Here is a 21,744-nt window from a genome sequence, read left to right on the forward strand (position 1 = left end):
TACACCACCCAAGAAATCTCACCTCTAAAAATGCCACTTGTAATTTGCAATTTTATTTTAAAATTAGCAGATCGCAGGGCAATGATCCACCTGCTGCCTTCCCCTTGCTGGACTGCAGACAGCAGTCTCATGCCAGTGTCCCCAGCCCAGTGTGGACTCTGCAAAGCTACACCAACTTTCTGAGCAGCTTTTCTCTTCTGGTCTACTCAATTCATCTAGTTCTCCAGCTGGAGTTCACTCATTGCCAAGTCAGAGACCTCATATAACCTTGACAGAAGATTATTATTAATCTTTCCTCTGTCTTAACAATGGCAAAAGTACAAGCACAAAAGTGACAACATACAGGCAAAGCTTTAACACTTCAGACAAGGACACAAACAATGCTTGCTTCATACAAGGAATTACAGTACACCTCTGAATCACAGAAGCATTCTTAAAAAGTGACTTTGGCTTTTGGTCGCTTTAGCCACTGTCACAAATGGCCAGAGGGTATAGCCATAGGATATGCTTTTGTGTCCAAAGAAAAAGGAAAAAGAAAAAGGGATGACATCCTTGGACAACTGGAGGAAAAAAAAAAAAAAACTATCCCCAAATTTAAAACAAGACTATTTAGTAAGAGTCTGTTTTTATGTTTTCACTGTGGTAGTGTTTTATAAACAACACCACGAAACTACAAGATACTGTTCCTATTGGAAAGCTCTGTGAGAAACCTGATCCTGCAAATATGTGGCCATTCTGACACAGACCAAAAGCACACTAGCCTAGTCCCTGTGTCCTAGAGAGACCAGGAGTTAATGATTATGACAAGAGTTTAAGAACAGGGCAAATTAAGTGATCTTTCTCTTACACACTCTCCCATCAGCAAGCAGTGCTTTTTAGGGACTTGTTAATTCTCTTGCTGTTTTAAAAGCTAGTTCTTCAATCAAAATTTTGCTGGTGAAGCTATGCTGGTTTAAGGGATATTTTTTTCCCAACTGACATAGTTATGCTGGCAGAACTTTCAATGATGTATTAATGTATCAACAGAAAAGTCTTTTTGCCTGTACAGTTAATTTTGTTTAAGGATTCATCTTCTGCTATGTCAGCAAAGGAACTACTTTGCTAGGCATGCACAACATGTTCATTGTGGTAGCTTGTCCAAACTGACAAACCCTTTCAAATCTGGACAATGTGAAATCTGGACACGTGCACAGGAACTTCTAGGATGTCTCTGCCCTGAATGGTCAGAGAAAACTTTTACTGAAGATTGCCATATCAACAAATCAGACATCAGTCTGCACTGAAGGAGTCAATGATGTGGTTGTGGGCATTGCTGAAGGAAGCAGTAGCCACAGCAGATGTATGTAAAATACACATGGCTTCAAACTTCCTCCAGGTCAAAGTGACCACAAACACATCCTTAAAAACTTAATTTTCATATTATAGTTTTAATTGGTGCATATGATAAATAAAATTTGAGATCTTTGAGGTGTGTTACTTATTTCCACTGAAGAAAACAGGCATATAATATCATACCAATGTGAGGACGAATTAAAAACTAAGTACCACAGAATAGCTATCTCTATGCATAAATAGAATTATAAAACTCAAAAATAAGACTAATATTTATCTTTTATGCTATTAAGTAACTATATAAATATACCCACATATTAACATATTTCCACAAACACACACACAGACAAAGATGTGTTATGTAATATATAGAAAGCATCTCTATATATTATATACACAAGCACTCTCTCAAAAAGTTACAGTAAACATACAGGCAGGCACAATAAAACAGTGTTTTAATTGAAAATATAATTAGTGCACATCTTTAGTGCTGAACAATATGTTACAGCATCTGTACATACTGTGAAAAGTCTAAATGCAGAGCAGTCTTTATTAATAGGGTTAACGTCTATGATATTTAAGATTGCACAGTTAAAGGAAGATTCCCATATGTAAAACCCTGATGACATACATATCAAGTGTATATTAAATATGCTTTCAAATGCAGAAGCAACAATTAAAGGCTTTGTTGTTTTGCTTTTGGCTTTATTTTACGTATTAAATTAGCTTTGTAGAAAATAAAGGTAATTCATTCTTAAAATCAAAATTATCCAGCTTTCTGGATCATTACCAAAACACTAAAGAAGTCTATACTTCTCCATCTCTTCTAAGTTTTTAGGAAATAATTAACACAAGCTAACCAACTGCTAAATTCTGTAAAAATATTCTAATCATTTCTACTCTATAGGCCAAGTTGCAGGATTAATCATGCCAGAGTATGCTGTTCACCCACAGAGATCATCACTAATCTGTTAAATTTCCAAACACTAAAAATATAATTAAACATATACATATTTTTCCCCTAATGTATAATGTTTTGCATTGGAAAGATTCACTACAGTGCCTTTTTCATTACTCAAGTGTCAAACTGCTGTAAACGATTCCTTGGCAGAGCAACGGGGGCAAAGGAAAAAAAAAAAAGGAGGGTGGGGAAATTAAAAACATAAAGGAGGCAAGGGATGGATGAGGAAAAAGGCATCATTTCTTGCTTTTAAGCTTTGAAGTTATTAGTATGGAGGATCTGAGCAGTAATTCTCATGGACAAGCGTGCTGGCAGTCCATTCGAAAGGTACACAGTTTGAGATAGGCTATACAGAACATACCTGCATTTCAGATGAGCAATGGGTATGTGATGTTTTAGTTGTGGGAGAGCTGTTGCAGTATTATTGCTTAAAAATGAAAATAAATAAATGCTGGCTATGTTAGCTGATGACTGAGAAAATCTAGGAAAAGCATGAAGAACAACTTGCTTCCATGTTGAGGACGTTCAGGGTTGGAAAGAGTAAAGAAAAAATATGAGAGAGGCACAGTTTGAAATTTTAAGTACTTAAACCAAGTAACTTTGAGAGATATTCATCTTGCTGCACAAACAGTTCACACCTGTGAGCCAGATTGCATGTGCTGAGCTGAGTTTACTTCATGCTGATTTAACTCACCACTGGAGGGGCTGAGCTGAGAAACATGAAAGTGGAAACAGTACAAGAAAGTACATGTGCAGTCACAGCACCTGCAATTTATGGAAGCTGGGAATGAACACTGAGTAATCTGATATGGGAATGGTTATGTTTAACGTGTCACTTATTTTCAGTGACTATTTGGTGTGTTAACATTACCATGAGTAATAAAGAAAAGCTTACAAACACAGGCAGATGTATCAAAAATGTGAAGGATGTGCGTGTTACTTTTCAATGGCATTAGTATGAATAATCTGATAATACACTGCGTATATTCTGTGTGCATGTATATCTAATGCACATGTTCATCTCTGGTAAAAAAATACAAATGTATGGGATGCATGGTACCCTGAGGATGCCATTGAAACCTCAGTAAAGCTTGGTCAACAGTCTGGTGAAGTTTGGTTTCAGAAGCTCCGACACATTCTAACCTGGAATGCCTAGACTGGAATTGCAACATGACAGAAGGCAGCAAGGAGCTCCATTAAGTCTTTACCCCATTAAGTTCTGATGCGTAAAGGGAAGCACCTTGCATGTGGCAGTACAATAAAATGCGGCTGCTGCTAAGCTATATCTGCAGAGCTAGACTCATATCAACTATCAAGGTAGCAGTGAGGAATCATAGCTCTCTTCGATGTCTTCAGAGGAGAGAAACTTAGGCTGCCATACAGATTTTCTGTTACAAATTTTAAGTAATTATCATTTTAAAGTTCTGCTGTCCTTTTACAACCTCTGTGTGGCCTCAATCCATGTGATGATTCTGCTGCCAAGTAAAATGTCATGATCCCATAGATCAAATTCTTTACATTGGAGTTAGGTCTACTGATCTGGTAAAATGTGGAAGTGCGTGTACAGAACTGTATCTCCTACGGCTGTTAAATAACAATGTGACTCACAAGGAGAATAATGAAGAAATTGTGCAGAATACCATAAACTATGTTTATATTAATTAAACATTAGAATTATCTAAAGATTAACCCTCTCCAGTTTCTTTTGGTGGCATGTCCTAGACATGCACTGTCTTGTGGGCACATAAATATAAGTGTTGCGGCTGTGTATTTCAGATGCTTACTGCTATGACAGAAACTCCAGCTGCTGTGCTGTTCGGTTTAGGGCCTGTGTTGAAATGCTTCTTTATCTTCCCAGCTACTGAGAGCTGATGTTCATTCTCTGGAAGGCCATCATCCTGCAGAGAAGTAAAGCAAGATAAAACTTCAGAGAGAAAAGGTGAAATAAAGGAATTGTGAGGTGATTCTGAGAGCACCTGTCAATAAAATTTACAAAAAGTTATTAATGAAATATGTGTTAATCTTTGTCTCTAATCTTTGTTGTCATATCTAAGGTATCTATAAGATAACATCATATAATGGCATGAACCAACATAAAAACAATTTATCCAGTACCTTCCTCTCAGACTTTAAGTAATGTTAATTAATAATAGTTGTTAAATATTTTATTATTCTTTCTGCCACATCTTAACTTCCACTGCCCAGTTATTTTTAGGTTCATTAATATTTCAAAGCTTGAAAGCTTTGATAAGCTAGGAGATGTTTATGATTCTGGTTACTCATCACATAAATTTAAAGACAATGACTTCAAAAGTAGAAAGCACCCAAGAGATTAGAGAAACCATAGGCCCTGCTTTGGTAGGATGCAGGAAAGAATCTCCAAAAGCCCTGAGAGACACCAATAAGGTCCTTGTCTCACCAAAAGGTTACAAACTCAGGGACTCTATGGTTGATGAATATTGCAGCCATAGCTCAGGGTGATGGCCAGAGGCAGACACGTGCTCTGCTGTTGCACATGCCAGCAAGCCCACTGTGTGAGAGCTCCAGCCCAGAAGACCTGCAACTGGGCCAGAAGGTGAAACACCCAGCTGAAACACCCCTTTTTGCAGAGCAAAATCTGCACTGAGGCATGCAGGTATCCTCAATGCTGAAGCAAAACCCTAGCAGAAAGAAGGGAGTTTGCAGTTATGTGTAAGTCAGTGGGTTGAATTCAAGTCCAAGAGAAGAAAGTTTTATTTTAGAAACTGTTGCTGAGAGCCTTATGCCTGAAAGAAAGTGCAAAAAGCCACTGCTTGATGAGACTTCCCTGATAGCAGAATATCACAGGACAGGAGTCATAGGATAGTTTGTATTGGAAGGGACTTTAAAAGGTCATCTAGTCCAATCCCTGCAGTGAGCCAAGACATCTCCATATGCAGGATCTCTGGCTACAATATTCAGAAGAGGTGGAATAGGCAACAAAATGCAGAATAGGAAGAATAAGCAGGATATCAGATCACTGGCCACCCACAATGGTCATCCCAAACTGGTACTGCATGCTATGTGTAGCAATCAACAGATGAAAAAGTTCTTAAATTCCACTTAAGCAAAAACCTAGCAGAATACAGACAAACAAGAGACAAGCTCAGAGTACAGAGAGATGACTGACTTCTTTTTCTGTCTTTGCAGCAATTCTGAATGCACTTAAAGAGTTACAGAGTTGCTGCAGTAAATCATCAGTTCAGTGAGCATATGGGAATTTTAGGGTAGTTGGTTAGGGTTTGTTATTTATTTAGCTTGGGGAGCTTGTGTTTAGAGATCCCTCACTCACCCCTTAACAAAATGTCCCAGCTGGCAAAATATGGTCAAGTGCACACAGCTGCAAAACACAACACAATACAACCCAGTAGCCGATTATTGTCTAGCACTGGGGAGCCTTGGCTCAGTGGTATATGACCCCTAAAAATAACCTGCTTTCCCCTGACCTTGCCTTTCCCAGAAGAAAGACAGTCTGTAAAGTGAACTCTTCTTCATTAGACGGGGTGAAATAAATAAATAAAACCCCCATTCCCTTGGCTTTCTTGACATGAAAGCCTGCCAAATGTTCATGTCATCTTGTCAAAAGACTAAATTATGGAGAAGACAATAGTTACCACGACTGTGGTAATATATTATTGGTGAAGCACCACATCCACAGTTCCAGTGGCAATGCACCAGAGACACATAGTTTCAGCTCCAGCTTTCAAATGAAATATCTTCCAGCTCAATTTAAGATGCAGCATAGGGATATATAGGAATTACTGTACTGTTACTAAATTTTCTTACTACTGTTAGTGCTACATGATGTTTAGTAGTTAACTCTTTTTTAATTCCAACATGCTTTATAAACAAGTTAATATGTATTCGCTGGCTCCAGGAATCACTTCAGCCAGCAATAAAATAGATATTGAGGATGAGAAATGACAGCTTTTTAACTACATACAAAACAAGCTGCTCTGCATCTTAAAAGGCAAGAAGTGAAAAAAAAAAAAAACCACAACCATCAGATTCACCAGAATCAGCAGGGTAAGTTGTAGAATTGGAGAACAGACTAAACACTGCTGACAAGAATTTCATCGCATTGCTGTAATGGGAAGGATGTCAGACCCCAAAGACTTTATAGAATCATAGAATAGTTAGGGTTGGAAAGGACCTTAAGAACATCAAGTTCCAACCCCCCTGACATGGGCAGGGACACCTCACTCTAAACCATATCACCCAAGGCTTTGTTCAACCTGGTCTTTAACACTGCCAGGGATGGAGCATTCACAACCTTCCTGAGCAACCCATTCCAGTGCCTCACCACCCTAACAGGAAAGAATTTCCTCCTTATATCCAATATAAACTTCCCCTGTTTAAGTTTTAACCCGTTACCCCTTGTCCTGTCACTACAGTCCCTAATGAAGAGTCCCTCCCCAGCATCCCTACAGGCCCCCTTCAGATACTGGAAGGCTGCTATGAGGTCTCCATGCAGCCTTCTCTTCTCCAGGCTGAACAGCCCCAACTTTCAAAGCCTATCTTCATACAGGAGGTGCTTCAGCCCCCTGATCATCCTCACGGCCCTTCTCTGGACTTGGTCCAAGAGTTCCATGTTCTTTTTATGTTGAGGACACCAGAACTGCACACAATACTCCAGGTGAGGTCTCACAAGAGCAGAGTTAAAGGGACAGGATCACCTCCTTTGACCTGCTGGTCACGCTCCTTTTGATGCAGCCAGGGTCCGGTTGACTTTCTGGGCTGCGAGTGCACACTGAAGCTGGCTCATGTTCATTTTCTCATCAACCAGCACCCCCAAGTCCTTCTCCATAGGGCTGCTCTGAATCTCTTCTTTGCCCAACCTGTAGCTGTGTCTGGGATTGCTCTGACACAGGTGTAGGACCTTGCAATTGTCATGGTTAAAACTTCATGAGGTTGGCATCAGCCCACCTCACAAGCGTGTCAAGGTCCCTCTGGATGGCATTCCTTCCCTCCAGTGTATCAACCGAACCACACAGCTTGGTGTCATCGGCAAACTTGCTGAGGGCGCACTCAATCCCACTGTCCATGTCAGCGACAAAGATGTTGAACAAGACCGGTCCCAACACCGATCCCTGAGGGACACCACTCGTTACTGGTCTCCAGCTGGACATTGAGCCATTGACCACAACTCTTTGTGTGCAGCCATCCAGCCAGTTCTTTATCCACCGAGTGGTCCATCCATCAAATTGATGTCTCTCCAATTTAGAGACAAGAATGTCGTGTGGGACAGTGTCGAACGCTTAACACAAATCCAGGTAGATGACATCAACTGCTCTACCCCTGTCCATCAGTTCTGTAGCCCCATCATAGAAGGCCACCAAATTGGTCAGGCAGGATTTCCCCTTAGTGAAGCCATGCTGGCTGTCACCAAGCACCTTGTTGTTTTTCATGTGCCTTAGCATGCCTTCCAGGAGAATCTGCTCCAAGATTTTGCCAGGCACAGAGGTGAGACTGACTGGTCTGCAGTTCCCTGGGTCATCCATTTTCCCCTTCTTGAAAATGGGGGCTATATTTCCTTTTTTCCAGTCGTTGGGAACTTCACCTGACTGCCACGATTTCTCAAATATGATGGCCAGTGGCTTAGCAACTTCATTCGCCAGGTCCTTCAGGACCCGCGGATGGATTTCATCAGGACCCATGGACTTGTGCATGTTCAGATTTTGAAGATGGTTTCGAACCAATTCCTCTCCTACAGTGGGCCCAAGGTCTTCATTCTCACAGTCTCTGTGTCTGCCTTCCAAGACTTGGGTGGTGTGGTCAGAGCCTTTGCCAGCGAAGACAGAGGTAAAGCAGTCACTCAGAACCTCAGCCTCCTCCAAATCCTGTGTAGCTAGTTCTTCCGAGAGCTTCCTGAGGGGGCCTATGTTGTCCCTAGTCTAAGGTTTTAATTATTTAATTGTTTTTAAATTGTATTTAATTATTTTTTAAGTTTAATTGTTCCTTTTCCCTATTTTACTCTTTTACCATAGAAAATACTTCTTGCATCGGGTTAGGAACACAGAATTTCATCTCAGCTTCATCTCAGTAGCTGGGACAAGATCTTTTAAAGATGACTAATGATTTTTGCTGCTTAACTGTGGGAACTTTAAAGGGTCATGATCTTCAGAAAATGTTGACTGCTGATGCTCTTAAAGAACTGCTCTTCTGAGCATGTCTCAGTTGTTGTGCAGTCAAAAACCATTTACAATTTCAAAACTCTGGTCCAGAATTTGAGTTTTCACCTGGACAATGTAAACTGCTTGGGTCTTAAGATACTTTTTTTTTTTTTTAAATCAACTTCCATAAAATACCTTTCCTGGTGTATTTCCAAGGAAAAAAAAGAAGAAAGAAAAGGGGGTTGTGGAGGGGGCAGAGAGTCTTGGAATCATTTGAGTCATTAATAAACATTGTTTTCATATTTGCATTGTTTTCTATGGCAGGAGGCACTGCCACTCAGAAAAAGAAAGACGTGTTGAAAAGACAGAACAAAGTTCAGGATTCCCAGATTCCTACTGCCCTGAAGCACTCAGATCCATTTCACAAGCCTGTCACAAGAGCTTTACTTTTCAGGTCTAAAAGCATCAGATGAATAGGTCATTATATAAAGAACAGCAGAAAATTAGAACAAATAGAAGTGCTGGAAAACCTTTTGGACTTTGTTTCCTTCAAGGATTAAAAGGCATTTTTCTTTAGGCAGTGTCCTAGGGCATAACCAAAGGTATTGCAGCTGCCAAATAAGAAATGTCTTTTTAAATTACTCTCATCAAAAATGTTCAGCTTAGTACTACCTACTGCTTGGTTATTCATTTCTTTTGCGCACAAATTTCTAAGGCAGACACGGTTAAGGAAACGTGTAAAAGTTCCAATTCTGCTTATTCTTTTTAGGCTGGTGTGTGCCATCTTCCTCCAGCAACAACACACCACATTTTATATTGATTATTTTAACAGAGAAGGATTTACAGAATACAATCCACTCTTCTCAGCATTCACTGCTGTAGAAGGAAATATTTATTACTTATATAACACAAAGAGAGGAGGCTTGTCCTGTAACTTGTATAGTATAATTCAAGTTATTAGAATCAGAATCATATCAATATCATCAATGTTTAAAATGCAGACCTCAGGCTTCCAGCCTCTTTTATAACTCTGGTTTTGCAAAGAATTTGAGCAGGTAAATGAAAGAGCTGGGGTCCCTGTAGGGGAAGCATAAACTGATGGATTTGTTTCCAGGTCTAAGTGTACTGCATAGGACAGACAAATCCAAATAAACTAAATGGACGGGGCAAGGAACTGCTGCTGAATTGCATTTAAAATTCAAGATCGCCATCTGTGGCAGTGGCATGCAGCCAGCATCTTTTCAGGTTTTGTTTTTTTGAATTGAAAACAGCTGGGGTGTTATTGACATAGGAACTGCTTTACTGGTCTCACTCTGCCCAGAACAAGTTTTGCAGTTTCCAAGATGATTCCGGCTATTTTTATAGCAAAAACTGAAACTGAAATGAGGGTTGGCTCCTACTGAAACTGTCAAAGCACATTCCAGGAATCTCAGCAGTTTACCAAGTAATCACATAGTAAGCAGCTATAAAGCAGAATGGTTATTTACAATCTACAAAATGGTTTTATACAGTGTAAGCAGTTATAACACTTCTATCAAAGGTTTGATCAAAGAGAGAAAATGTTTCTTAAAATTGTTGAAGAAAACACATGCCCTTTTTTCAAGCCAGATCTCCTAGCCAGTATTTTAGCTGCAAGTTTACCACTTTATGAATATGTTCCAAACTGAAATAAGAAAAGAGAAAGTAAAGTCCAGCATTTAATGCCATGGAAAAGTATTCAAATGTTACCTGGGAAAATTGACTGTTAGGTGAAAACCCTTTATGCCATTTCTTCTCAGAAACAGTATTTTATAGAAGTTGCAGATAATCACTAAGGTAATTACAACACATAGATCACAGAGCCATTTGTAAACAGGGATGAATGTATTAATTACTTGTGCTGAAGCTGGGAAAATGAGGTCCAAGGAAGCTACATGACAGAATTGCAGCTGGTCAAGCAGGTGATGGTATGGGGAGGAAAGGCCGGATCTAACACCAGTGTTCTGACACCACCATCAGATCATTCTGTCTCTGTACGGTAGAAGGCTGTCCTTGATACTGTATACTTCCCAGACCCACTTCAGGGAAGTGTCCGTTTTCCACAAAAGCACTCAAGCACCTGTTTCAACTCAACCTTGTTCTTATTTCTCCTTAAGTGAACTAGGATTCTAGCGCCATCTAGTTAATTTTATGCTTCATATTAAGCACTTCCACTTGTGATGTCCTGAAATAGGAGCGACATTTGGAATGTGCTTAAGCACCATCCTGAATTGGTCCCACTGCCTCCCTTTCTCATTCCAGAAATAAATATCTGGAGGATATGTAAGAGAATTCAAATGAGTTTTGATCTGCATTATGAACTATCATCAGCATATTGCTGAAGACAAAATACTTACTTGTCCCAGTTGCTAAAAGTAGAAAAGAAGAAATTACAAAACTGGCATGGAATAGTTTTGCTTATTTATGGACAGAACTGCTAAAGATTTTGATTGCAAAGAATTATAATCAGCCTAAAACTGGAAAAACTGCAACAGAGCTAGACCAAAGGTGAACTGAACACAGTATTTTGTTTCCAAGTGTTCATTGTAATCATTGTTTATGAAATAGTACACTTAATGAAGACAAGTAGATCTTTAACTTTCTTTGGTATATGCTCCAGTTTCTGCCAACCAAGTATTTAAGAACTTTGTGAGCCAAGAGTTGTATCCAGATCCCTATATTTAATAGGAGCCAATGAGCTCATCCTCCAAAAATGTATCAGACTCTCTTTTGAAATCCATTTATACTTGGACTCTACAGCATCCTCTGACAAATGGCTCAACGTTTTAACCTGTTCAACAGGAACGCAGGAAGCTGTCAGGGTTCTTCACTAATCAGAGTTTAGGTTTGGTTAGTGGAGCTCTCAAATGTTAAAAAGTTTTAGTCTCCAGTCCCTTTCCCCATCCCTCCTCATCAGCAGGCACTAGTGAGGGCAGAGAGCAGAACTTCATGTCACCTGCACACCATCACCATTATGTTACTGACAAAGAGCCACACCTCTCCTTCATACACCTCTCTAAGAAGTCATCCTAAAATACATTGTGGTATAACTGAAGCCAAAAAGAAAAAAAGAAAAAAAAAAGATAAAAAAAGATGCCTGGGGGGAGCATTAACAGTTCCAATAGATTTTTCAGAAAAAGAGGAAGATAAATTACTTATGTGCTGTAAACACGTGATACTTCAGTAACCTCAGCAGCAGTGTGCAGACTGTCACTGTGGGTGACCTGGCCTGTCTGCAGCTTCTGACCAGTCACTTCCATCTCTTCCTCAGCAGCACTCCAGAAATCCCCGCCTGCCCTCATCCAGTGGAGAGAGAGAGACCTCAGTCACCAAAAGTCATTATAAACTGTTACAGAACACTGTGTCCAAGGACAACACCTAGCACTGAGGAAAGTTAATATTTCAGCTGCTAGAATGTCATCTTAAAAATGAAGAGATTTTCATCAGACATTGTCCTGGATCCTTGCATTCTTCGTACACTGTAGACGCACTCCGCATGATAATAGCATTTACAGTTCAAGAAAAAAAGTTTGGACAAGAAGGGAGCTTCCAAGATTAAAGCATATACTTGGTGAACACTTAAGCGATGACCACAGTTCTGGGCTATATGGAGGCCACTTTCATTAAAAAAAAAAAAAAAAAATTAACATTTGAAGTTACTGTATATTTGAATTTTTAGGATAGTGTTTTAGTGAGAAAAAGATTTCGGGTACAGCAGCTGGGGGACCAAATAGTTTTCCAGGGAGGAGTGCATACCCAAACCTGCAACCAACAAAATGAAGCAGTTTTCTTCTTTTTTTTTTTTTTTCTCTGCTCATCCCAATGTATTTTTTTCCCTCAATCTTCCCTTCTGAATTTGATTCTCAATTTTCTCCAAATTTTCTTTTTTGTCATACAAATACTTTAAGGTATATTAAATAGTATGAAATAATTAAATATTAAGTAGTGTCCTTGTATCAACATTAATTAAAGAGAAATCTCTTCATTTTCTGCCATATTTATCCATAGGCCACCTCACTGATTACCACTTTTATGGAAAATGTCTAGTAGCTTAGAGACAAGCCATGATACGTATATAGGTATTTCATGGTAACTCAAATTAAATGGATATGGCTGCACATAAATATATGTATATTTCAATGTCAGAAGCTAAATATGATTTTAAAGGTTTCCCTGTTTCATGCTCACTCAAGAAGGCTTAACACTATGGAGTATATTTCAGTATCTTAATCATGACTGTCCAGATTTTTGTGTCCATCTGATTTTAGGATAGCAAAATGTGCCACTGAATCCATAAGATGATTGTTGGAGGTATAAATTTGTCGTGAGTGGTTGAGGTTTGTTGAAAACCTGGCCCAAAATATTTCACAGAAAATGTAGCTGAGCATGCATAAAATACTGAATACTCTGAGGTATGAATGATACACTAAACCAGACTGGAACACAGCTTATTTCCAGTTAAATCTGAAACATTTTTAGAACGTGCTGGCTCCAAAAGGGCATAGAAAATACCTGATAGAAAAGAGCTCAAAGGTGCCAAATTACAAGTAGCATCTACAAGCCTGAAAATACTTACGTTAACCCATGGATGCTCAAGAACTTGCAAGGCTGAGAATCGCAGATCTACATCTACTTGGAGCATCATTGTGATAAGTTCCTGAGAAGTGGAATATTGGGTTAAATTTAAGAAACTCTTTTAAAGAAAAAGTCAACATTTAATTCACTAAAGTTCTCTTCAGCTGATTATGTAAGAGTTCTCGAAGAGAAAGTGAACTGCCAACTGCAGAAATATGTTGATTATTAAAAAAGAAAAAAAGAACAACTATGAACTGCTGAACTTCAAGCCGAACTTTTAAATCAATATCTAACAGTATCTTGAAAAGCTAGAAGACAGTTCTGAGTTACAGTTCTGTAGCCACTGTTTAAGAGAAAAGCACTTAGTACATAATGTACAAAACAGATGGTTGCACGAAATTAGGTTAGCCTCCCATTAAGAAAAAGCTAATTCCTCTGTAGGAAAAAGCCAGCAAACCTAGAATTTTACTTCAAGCTCTTGTATAAATGGCATAGAAAATATATATAAAAAATCCACTTAAAACCATTTTTCATTCTTGATTTCTTCTGAAATTACCTAGTTTTCAACTAGCATGTAAATAAATGTATATGTAATTTAACCACTGAGTGGATTGTTCAGAAAACAGGAGGGCAGAATGATGGCAAATAAAGGGGTATCACCAAAACCCAAAGTTAATAGTGACAAGTGAATTTAAATAGTGATAAGAGACAAATTAGTGACAAGGAGAAGTTAAATAAATAGGTTAATGCTTCAAACCAGAAATTTTAGATGGAGCTATTCAAAAGGAGTTTCACAGCAGAATGCTGGCAAAGGACTTGCAGAGTTCTCATTAATGTTGCTATGAAACAGAGCCTGCTACAACACAATGATGTGGTAATTAAGCAGTTATCCACAGGATGACAATATAAATAGTTTTATGATTTTGGCTTTTTTTAATTACATACACATATATATTATCTCTCTCTATATATACATGTATACATGTAACTACAGCGAATGCCAGATCCCTAGAAAATCTGAGTTAAACTGTTGCTCCAGTGCACTAATGAGAGTTAAAAAACATAATCTGCTCTGCAAGTGCAATGAACTCTGTACCTGCTTTAGCACATTTCAAGCTCTGCCTCCTCTGTGGCGTTTGCCAAGAGGCTATGGCCCATGAACTGGGGCATATTCTGGTGGCCAGAACAAGCCTATTTCATACCACACTGACAACAAAAAAAAATGGCAGGCTATGCAAGGCCTGGTTCTTTGACAGAAAGAAACAAGACATACCATCTAATGGGATTAATAAGGGGAAAGCAGCCTCCCCATAATGTTATTATATAATATTCGAATTCTCCAGGTTGGTATCTGGTCCCCATCGTAAGTACATATAAAGCGCAGTCCCAGGGAGTTTTCAAGCTAAGAAGTGTACTTCCATAAGAAGTTACTTCAAAGTTTCCTTGATCAGTAAGGGTTCCTAATGTCTCTGTTGTGTGAGACATCGTATAGAGATTGGGTCCATTTCAGAACCTCCCAGAGTCTAACAGACATACAGTGATCAAACAACATCACACCTGGTGACCTAGAGGAATTTATAGGTGGAGCAGGACATGAATGAAACATGTCAAATACAGCACTGTGAGAGAACACCATGCATTAGATACCAGCACTGGGAATAATACTGGAAAAGAAAGTATCATCTACTATAAAACCCACCTTTGCAGAATCAGAAACATTGTCCCAGTATGGAGATGGAAAATCCACTTGTCCCATCAAAATCTGGTCAAAAAGCACTTCTTGGTCATCTCCACTTCTATAAAGTAAAAACCAAATAAAACCAACAAAACCCACAAAGAAATTATTTCCAGAAATGGTTTCAATAGGCTTCTTGAAATTGCTTTTAATTGATGATCACTTAGAATGGTTTTGGAAGCTGTTAATTCCTGCCAGGCACACAAGCATGGGTGTGAAAGGTGAAGTAAACCAAAATGCATTTGGTACATTCTTTCTGTGGTAACCTGCTTGTCTTCAGGATTGTCAGCAACTTTGCAATTGTTTTGATGGGCAAGAAAGATCTCATATGTCCTTTTTAAGTGTCTTACATTTTAATTACCTTTTATCAACCACAAAACATGTTATATTTGGTCCATGAAAGAAGATGCTTATTTCAGTGTGTAGTTTAAACATCAGGCAAAGGCACACAGAACCTGCAATGAAGGCTCTTGTTTTATAATGCAATGAAGTTTAAACTAAACAAACATGAGACACAGATTTTACAGTAAAATCACAGGCATTTATGGGGTTTGTGTAAATTACTGTGCAGAGCAGAGGAAAAAAAAACCTATGAGTAGAGGACTGTTTCCAGTGGGAATCTCTGTGCTTAATGCAGAAGCCGCACAGGGACCAATTCACAGAATAAGGATGGTTGAATAGATCAGTCCATACCCACGGAATGGAGGAAACCCACAGAGCAGGATGTAAGTAATCACACCCGCTGCCCAGATGTCCACCTTCAAGCCATATCTAGAAGTGTGAGAGACATGGTTAGAGACATTTGAATCCTATGAACTACAGTACAAGAACAGAGGAAACATTTTCAAAATTATTAATAATTTCTTATATATTCTTATCTGAACTTTGTCTAGGTCCTACCTGCCTATCCTAATTCCACTTTAAGATCTTTTTTTTATATTTATAACTTAAAACTACGTTAGATCAGAATGTAGGAGTGTAGAGAAGACATTGTACTGTATTCTCGAGTTAGACAGTGATGCCTACCTTCACCTAACATGAAGCCTGCAAAGGTGACAAAGGCTGCTCAAGCTAGCAGGCACCTACTCTGTGGAACAAATCAGAAGATGACAGTGTGTGATAATGAAATCAAATTAAGTGAATGATAACTTAAGAATTACTTCTACTGTATCTGCAAGTGGTTAGTTAGTAACTCAGTGTTAAGCTGAGAAGTCTGAGGACAACAACTGGCAGAGGAGCCTGATATAACTCCAAAGTTGGCCCTGCTCTGAGATGGCTTGGACAAGATAGCCTCCTGAGGTTTCTCCCAGATATAAACTGTTCTCTAAGCCATGACGCTGCATCATACTCAAGCAAAGCCAGCATAAAATTCTTAATTGCAAGAACTCCTGCCTAAGAAAGAACATGCTCCACTGTGTATATATTAATGAATCATCACAAGAAGTGATTTACCCAGTTTCTGCAATGATTTCTGGAGCTACATATGTTGGGGTCCCACAAACAGTATATAGAGGTCCATCCACAATTGTTGCTAGGCCAAAGTCTCCTAGCTTCAGGGACTTGCTTCCATCTTGGTGTTCATAAACCTAAATGAGGAGGAAAATTCAAAGGTTTAACACAATACTATTAAGGTAACTATCGTATCATTTACTTACTGCCTTCTAATTTACAGTCTTTTTTCTCCTCCTAACCTACAACATGCTTTTATGCATGCTTTGAAAATTTGGTATTTGGACAACTTCCCTTGAATGCACCCAGGGTGTTTGGGAAAGACTTATCTTTTTACCTGGACAACAAAGGACACAGCCAGCTAGAAGCTAGGGCCCAGAAGCAAAGAGCTGACCTTCCAGCAGTGACATTCCCCAGTTAACTCCCCACTGACAGCAATTCTCAGTGTAGGGTTTTTGAGTTTATTAATTTTACTTGCACAGAGCTTAAAGGCTTACACAGGATTTTCAGCTTAGATAATACAACAGTGACTGCACTGATAGCAGCAACAGATTCTTTCCTGTGAAGGCACAAGACACAAGCCTGGATGGAGTGTTTCACCTAGAAAAATTGTCCTTCCCTTGGATGACTGTTAAACACCAGTCAGTGTTTTAGTGGAATGTTACCATCATTATCAACGGATATAGGTTGGGCTGCTAATGAGCATACTTGAAAATCCTGTCATAAAACATGATCTTCTGGGTTTTTATGGGTGCAAGGGGAAATTAAGGTATAGTCACAAGAAAAATGCTAGAACCATCAGAAAAAATACACAGTTTAAAAGCCGGCTTAATGCAAAAGAACAACTTCTAACTTGCAAATACTGAAAAATTACCAAAAATGTTTAAAATAAAAAAGTATCTAAATTAAAACACTAGACTATGAGTCTTTCCCTAATCTAGCTGCTTGTGTGGGTTCTTTCTTCCCGTTTTGAAATTGTTTATGATGCATTTTAATTCTGTTTATCACAACAGCACCTTAAAAATTGGAAACAGCTTACAGGAGGCACTTATTATTTTGCAACCCAAATCAAAGCTCTATGCAGTCTGGCTCACCAATCCTGACAACAATTAGCAGTAAACAACTACACAAAGTAGTGTGGGAAAGGTTTATCGCACAGAGGTAAAAGGATGCTGGGGCACGAATTAGCGGGGCTCATTTGGAGAGCTTTAAACTAGATTTGAAGGGGGATGGGGTTGTAGCTCGGCTTGCCTCAGTGGGCCAGCGCTCCGGAATTGATGAAGACTGGGAGGCCTCCTGTAATCCTAGGGTGAAATCGGTGTGCTCGGCTCGCTCCCTGAAATGTCTGTACGCCAATGCGCGCAGCATGGGAAATAAGCAGGAGGAGCTAGAAACCTGTGTTAAGTCGGGGGATTATGATCTGGTGGCAATTACAGAGACGTGGTGGGACAGCTCACATGACTGGAATATAGTCATGGAGGGCTATGTCCTTTTCAGGAAAGACAGGCCAGCCAGGCGGGGTGGTGGGGTTGCTCTTTACGTGCGAGAGCAGCTACAGTGCGTTGAGTTCTGTCCGGGGACAGATGATGAGCGAGTCGAGAGTCTGTGGGTGAGAATTAAGGGGCAGGCTGGCAGGGGCGATACTGTTGTGGGGGTCTGTTACAGGCCACCGGATCAGGGTGAGGAAGTTGACGAGGCCTTCTACAGGCAGCTGAGAGCGGCCTCACAGTCACAGGCCGTGGTCGTCGTGGGGGATTTTAACTTCCCTGATGTTTGCTGGAAGGACTACTCGGCAACCCAGCCGCAGTCCAGGAGGTTCCTCCAGTGTATGGATGATAACTTCCTCATGCAAATGGTGGATGAGCCAACCAGGAGAGGTGCGCTGCTGGATCTCATCCTCACTAACAAGGAGGGTCTGGTTGAAGGAGTGAAGGTTGAGGGCTGCCTTGGTTGCAGCGACCACGAGATGGTAGAATTCAGGATCTTGTGTGGTAGGGTCAGTAGAATAGCAAGTAGAATCGCAACCCTGGACTTTAGCAGGGCAAACTTTGGCCTCTTCAAGCGATTGCTAGGGGAAATCCAGTGGGCTAGGCTGCTTGAAGGGAAAGGGGCCCAAGATAGTTGGTTGACGTTCAAGGACTGCTTTTTCCGAGCTCAAGATCGGAGCATCCCGACACGTAGGAAGTCGAGGAAGAGGGTCAGGAGACCTGCGTGGTTAAATAGGGAATTGCTCGGTATGCTCAAGTGGAAGAGGAGAGTTTACAGGTCATGGAAAGAAGGGCTGGCCACTTGGGAAGAATATAAGGCTGCTGCTAGAGGATGTAGGAAAGCTGCTAGGATGGCTAAGGCCTCCTTGGAATTAAAGCTGGCGAGAGGGGTCAAGGACAGCAGAAAGAGCTTTTTCAAATACATGGCAGGTAAAACTAACACCAGAGGCAATGTAGGCCCGCTGATGAACGGGACGGGTGCCCTGGTGACAGAAGATACAGAGATGGCAGAGTTACTGAATGACTTCTTTGTCTCTGTCTACTCTGCCGGAGGCAGTCCTGAAGAGCCCTGTACCGCTGAGACCCCGGATGAAGATAGGTCAACGGAGCGGTCTGCCTTAGTTGATGAGGAATGGGTTAAAGACCAGTTGAGCAATCTGGATATCCATAAATCCATGGGTCCAGATGGGATGCACCCGCGGGTGCTGAGGGAACTGGCTGAGGTCATTGCTAGACCGCTCTCCATCATCTTTACCAAGTCTTGGGAAACGGGAGAGGTGCCTGAGGACTGGAGGAAAGCAAATGTCACTCCTGTCTTCAAAAAGGGCAAGAAGGAGGACCCGGGTAACTATAGACCGGTTAGCCTCACCTCCGTTCCCAGGAAAGTGATGGAACACCTTATCCTTGGTGCCATCTTAAGGCATATCAAGGATAAGAGGGTTATGAGGGGCAGTCAGCATGGCTTCACCAAGGGGAAGTCGTGCTTGACCAATCTTGTAGCCTTTTATGAGGAAATAACACGGTGGATGGATGATGGTAGAGCGGTGGATGTGGTCTACCTCGACTTCAGCAAAGCGTTTGACACGGTCTCGCACAGCATCCTTGCGGCTAAATTGAGGAAGTGTGGTCTGGATGATCGGGTAGTGAGGTGGACTGTGAACTGGCTGAAGGAGAGAAGCCAGAGAGTTGTAGTCTATGGGGCGGAGTCTAGTTGGAGGCCTGTATCTAGTGGAGTGCCTCAAGGGTCGGTACTGGGACCAGATTATTTAATAAATTCATCAACGATTTAGATGAGGGAATTGAGTGTACTATCAGCAAGTTTGCTGATGACACTAAGCTGGAGGGTGGCCGACACGCCAGAAGGCTGTGCTGCCATCCAGAGGGACCTGGACAGGCTGGAATAACTTGATGAAATATAACAAGGGAAAGTGTAGAGTCCTGCATCTGGGCAGGAACAACCCCAGGTTCCAGTATAGGCTGGGGAACGACCTGTTAGAGAGCAGTGTAGGGGAGAGGGACCTGGGGGTCCTGGTGGACGAGGGTGACCATGAGCCGACACTGTGCCCTTGTGGCCAAGAAGGCCAATGGCATCCTGGGGTGTATTAGAAGGGGGGTGGTTAGTAGGTCGAGAGAGGTCCTCCTTCCCCTCTACTCTGCCCTGGTGAGACCTCATCTGGAATATTGTGTCCAGTTCTGGGCCCCTCAGTTTAAAAAGGACAGGGACCTGCTGGAGAGAGTCCAGCGCAGGGCAACTAAGATGATTAAGGGAGTGGAGCATCTCCCTTATGAGGAAAGACTGAGGGAGCTGGGTCTCTATAGTTTGGAGAAGAGGAGATTGAGGGGTGACCTTATTAGTGTATATAAATATATAAAGGGGGAGTGTCACGAGGATGGAGCCAGGCTCTTCTCAGTGGCAAACAATGAAAGGACAAGGGGTAATGAATTGGAACACAAGAGGTTCCACTTAAACCTGAGAAGAAACTTCTTCTCAGTGAGGGTGACGGAACACTGGAACAGGCTGCCCAGGGAGGTTGTGGAATCTCCTTCTTTGGAGACATTCAAGACCCGCCTGGACACGTTCCTGTGTAACCTTATCTAGGTGTTCCTGCTCCGGCAGGGGGATTGGACTAGATGATCTTTTGAGGTCCCTTCCAATCTCTAACCTACTGTGATACTGTGATACTGTGATACAAAAATAGAAGACATCATAGAATCATAGAATAGTTAGGGTTGGAAAGGACCTTAAGATCATCAAGTTCCAACCCCCCTGCCATGGGCAGGGACACCTCGCTCTAAACCATATCATCCAAGGCCTTGTCCAATCTGGCCTCGAACACTGCCAGGGATGGAGCATTCACAACCTCCCCTGGCAACCTATTCCAGTGCCTCACTACCCTAACAGGAAAGAATTTCCTCATAGCCAACCTAAACTTCCCCTGTTTAAGTTTTAACCCATTACCCCTTGTCCTACCACTATAGTCCCTAATGAAGAGTGCCTCCCCAGCATCCCTACAGGCCCCCTTCAGATACTGGAAGGCTGCTATGAGGTCTCCACGCAGCCTTCTCTTCTCCAGGCTGAACAGCCCCAACTTTCTCAGCCTATCTTCATACGGGAGATGCTCCAGTCCCCTGATCATTCCTTGTGGCCCTCCTCTGGACTTGTTCCAACAGTTCCATGTCCTTTTTGTGTTGAGGACACCAGAACTGCACACAATACTCCAAGTGAGGTCTCACGAGAGCACAATAAAGGGACAAGATCACCTCTTTCGACTACCTCACAACCTAAACCAAAATCATACCCATCTTGACCAGCTGCTCCTACATTAGAAACCACATTTATCTACAACTACTTGCAGAGAAAAATCCTGTATAGCTCCTTACAAAAGCACCATTACTTCCACAATGAATCCTTGAACAGTTTGTGAATGTGAATGCTTACTTTGTGAAAAATGAAATCTTGAAGTTTCACCATTGTTTGCTACAGATCTGCTATAGCTAATAATAATATATATTTTACAGCCCAGTTTGTCCTTTGTTAATGCTAGTCATGTCTAAAGAGAAAACCCCTCTGTCCTGAATCCCTGCTACCAGCTGATAGAGCCTTAAGCAGATATTCAGAATAAACAAAATCCCTCTCCTTTCCTTATGCTATTTTTAATAATATGACTGGATCTTTAAGAGGACCACCAATTTCATACAGATTCCCATTTCTCTGCTACTGCAAAGTCAGAAAAAAAAAAAGATAGGCTTATAGAAAAGCACTGGAAAAAAAAAAAAGCAATGATTGTTTTATTAAAAACACAGATTGTTAAATACATCTGGTTCATGAAACTAAAGAAAGTGCTCTCTGAAATGGCAGTAATAAATCTAATCTCAACAACAGTTTTAATTAAAGGCTAGAGACTAGAGCTTTAAATATTCACTTGCTGAAAAATGTGGAGTGTGTATTTAGTCATGAAGAGCTGAATCCAGTCTAATCAGCATCTCCTATTCTACTTCATGCAGTTATCTCTTACAAAACCCTCTGAGTTGTGTTAGCCTAGTGAACGTTCATAA

General features: G+C 40.9%; 2 protein-coding genes across 6 annotated transcripts in view; both read right to left on the reverse strand.

Annotated features, from left to right (window-relative positions):
* Positions 1–21,744, reverse strand: part of SPART (spartin) — a 467,162-nt gene that overhangs the window by 140,930 nt on the left and 304,488 nt on the right. The gene's annotated exons all lie outside the window — the stretch shown is intronic.
* Positions 1–21,744, reverse strand: part of DCLK1 (doublecortin like kinase 1) — a 259,045-nt gene that overhangs the window by 15,832 nt on the left and 221,469 nt on the right. For all 3 annotated transcript variants that reach the window (XM_061345420.1, XM_061345413.1, XM_061345429.1), the window contains 5 exons: positions 16,205–16,338; positions 15,446–15,523; positions 14,717–14,813; positions 13,019–13,099; positions 4,078–4,191 (listed from right to left, as the gene is read on the reverse strand). In XM_061345420.1, coding sequence (XP_061201404.1) covers positions 4,078–4,191; positions 13,019–13,099; positions 14,717–14,813; positions 15,446–15,523; positions 16,205–16,338 — 504 coding nt within the window. The remainder of the gene's footprint in view (positions 1–4,077; positions 4,192–13,018; positions 13,100–14,716; positions 14,814–15,445; positions 15,524–16,204; positions 16,339–21,744) is intronic.

Source organism: Neopsephotus bourkii, unplaced genomic scaffold (genome assembly GCF_033783945.1).
Source record: "Neopsephotus bourkii isolate Nb327-2 ecotype Australia unplaced genomic scaffold, CSIRO-AGI_Nbou_v1 NB_38, whole genome shotgun sequence".
In the NCBI taxonomy this organism is placed as follows: domain Eukaryota; kingdom Metazoa; phylum Chordata; class Aves; order Psittaciformes; family Psittacidae; genus Neopsephotus; species Neopsephotus bourkii.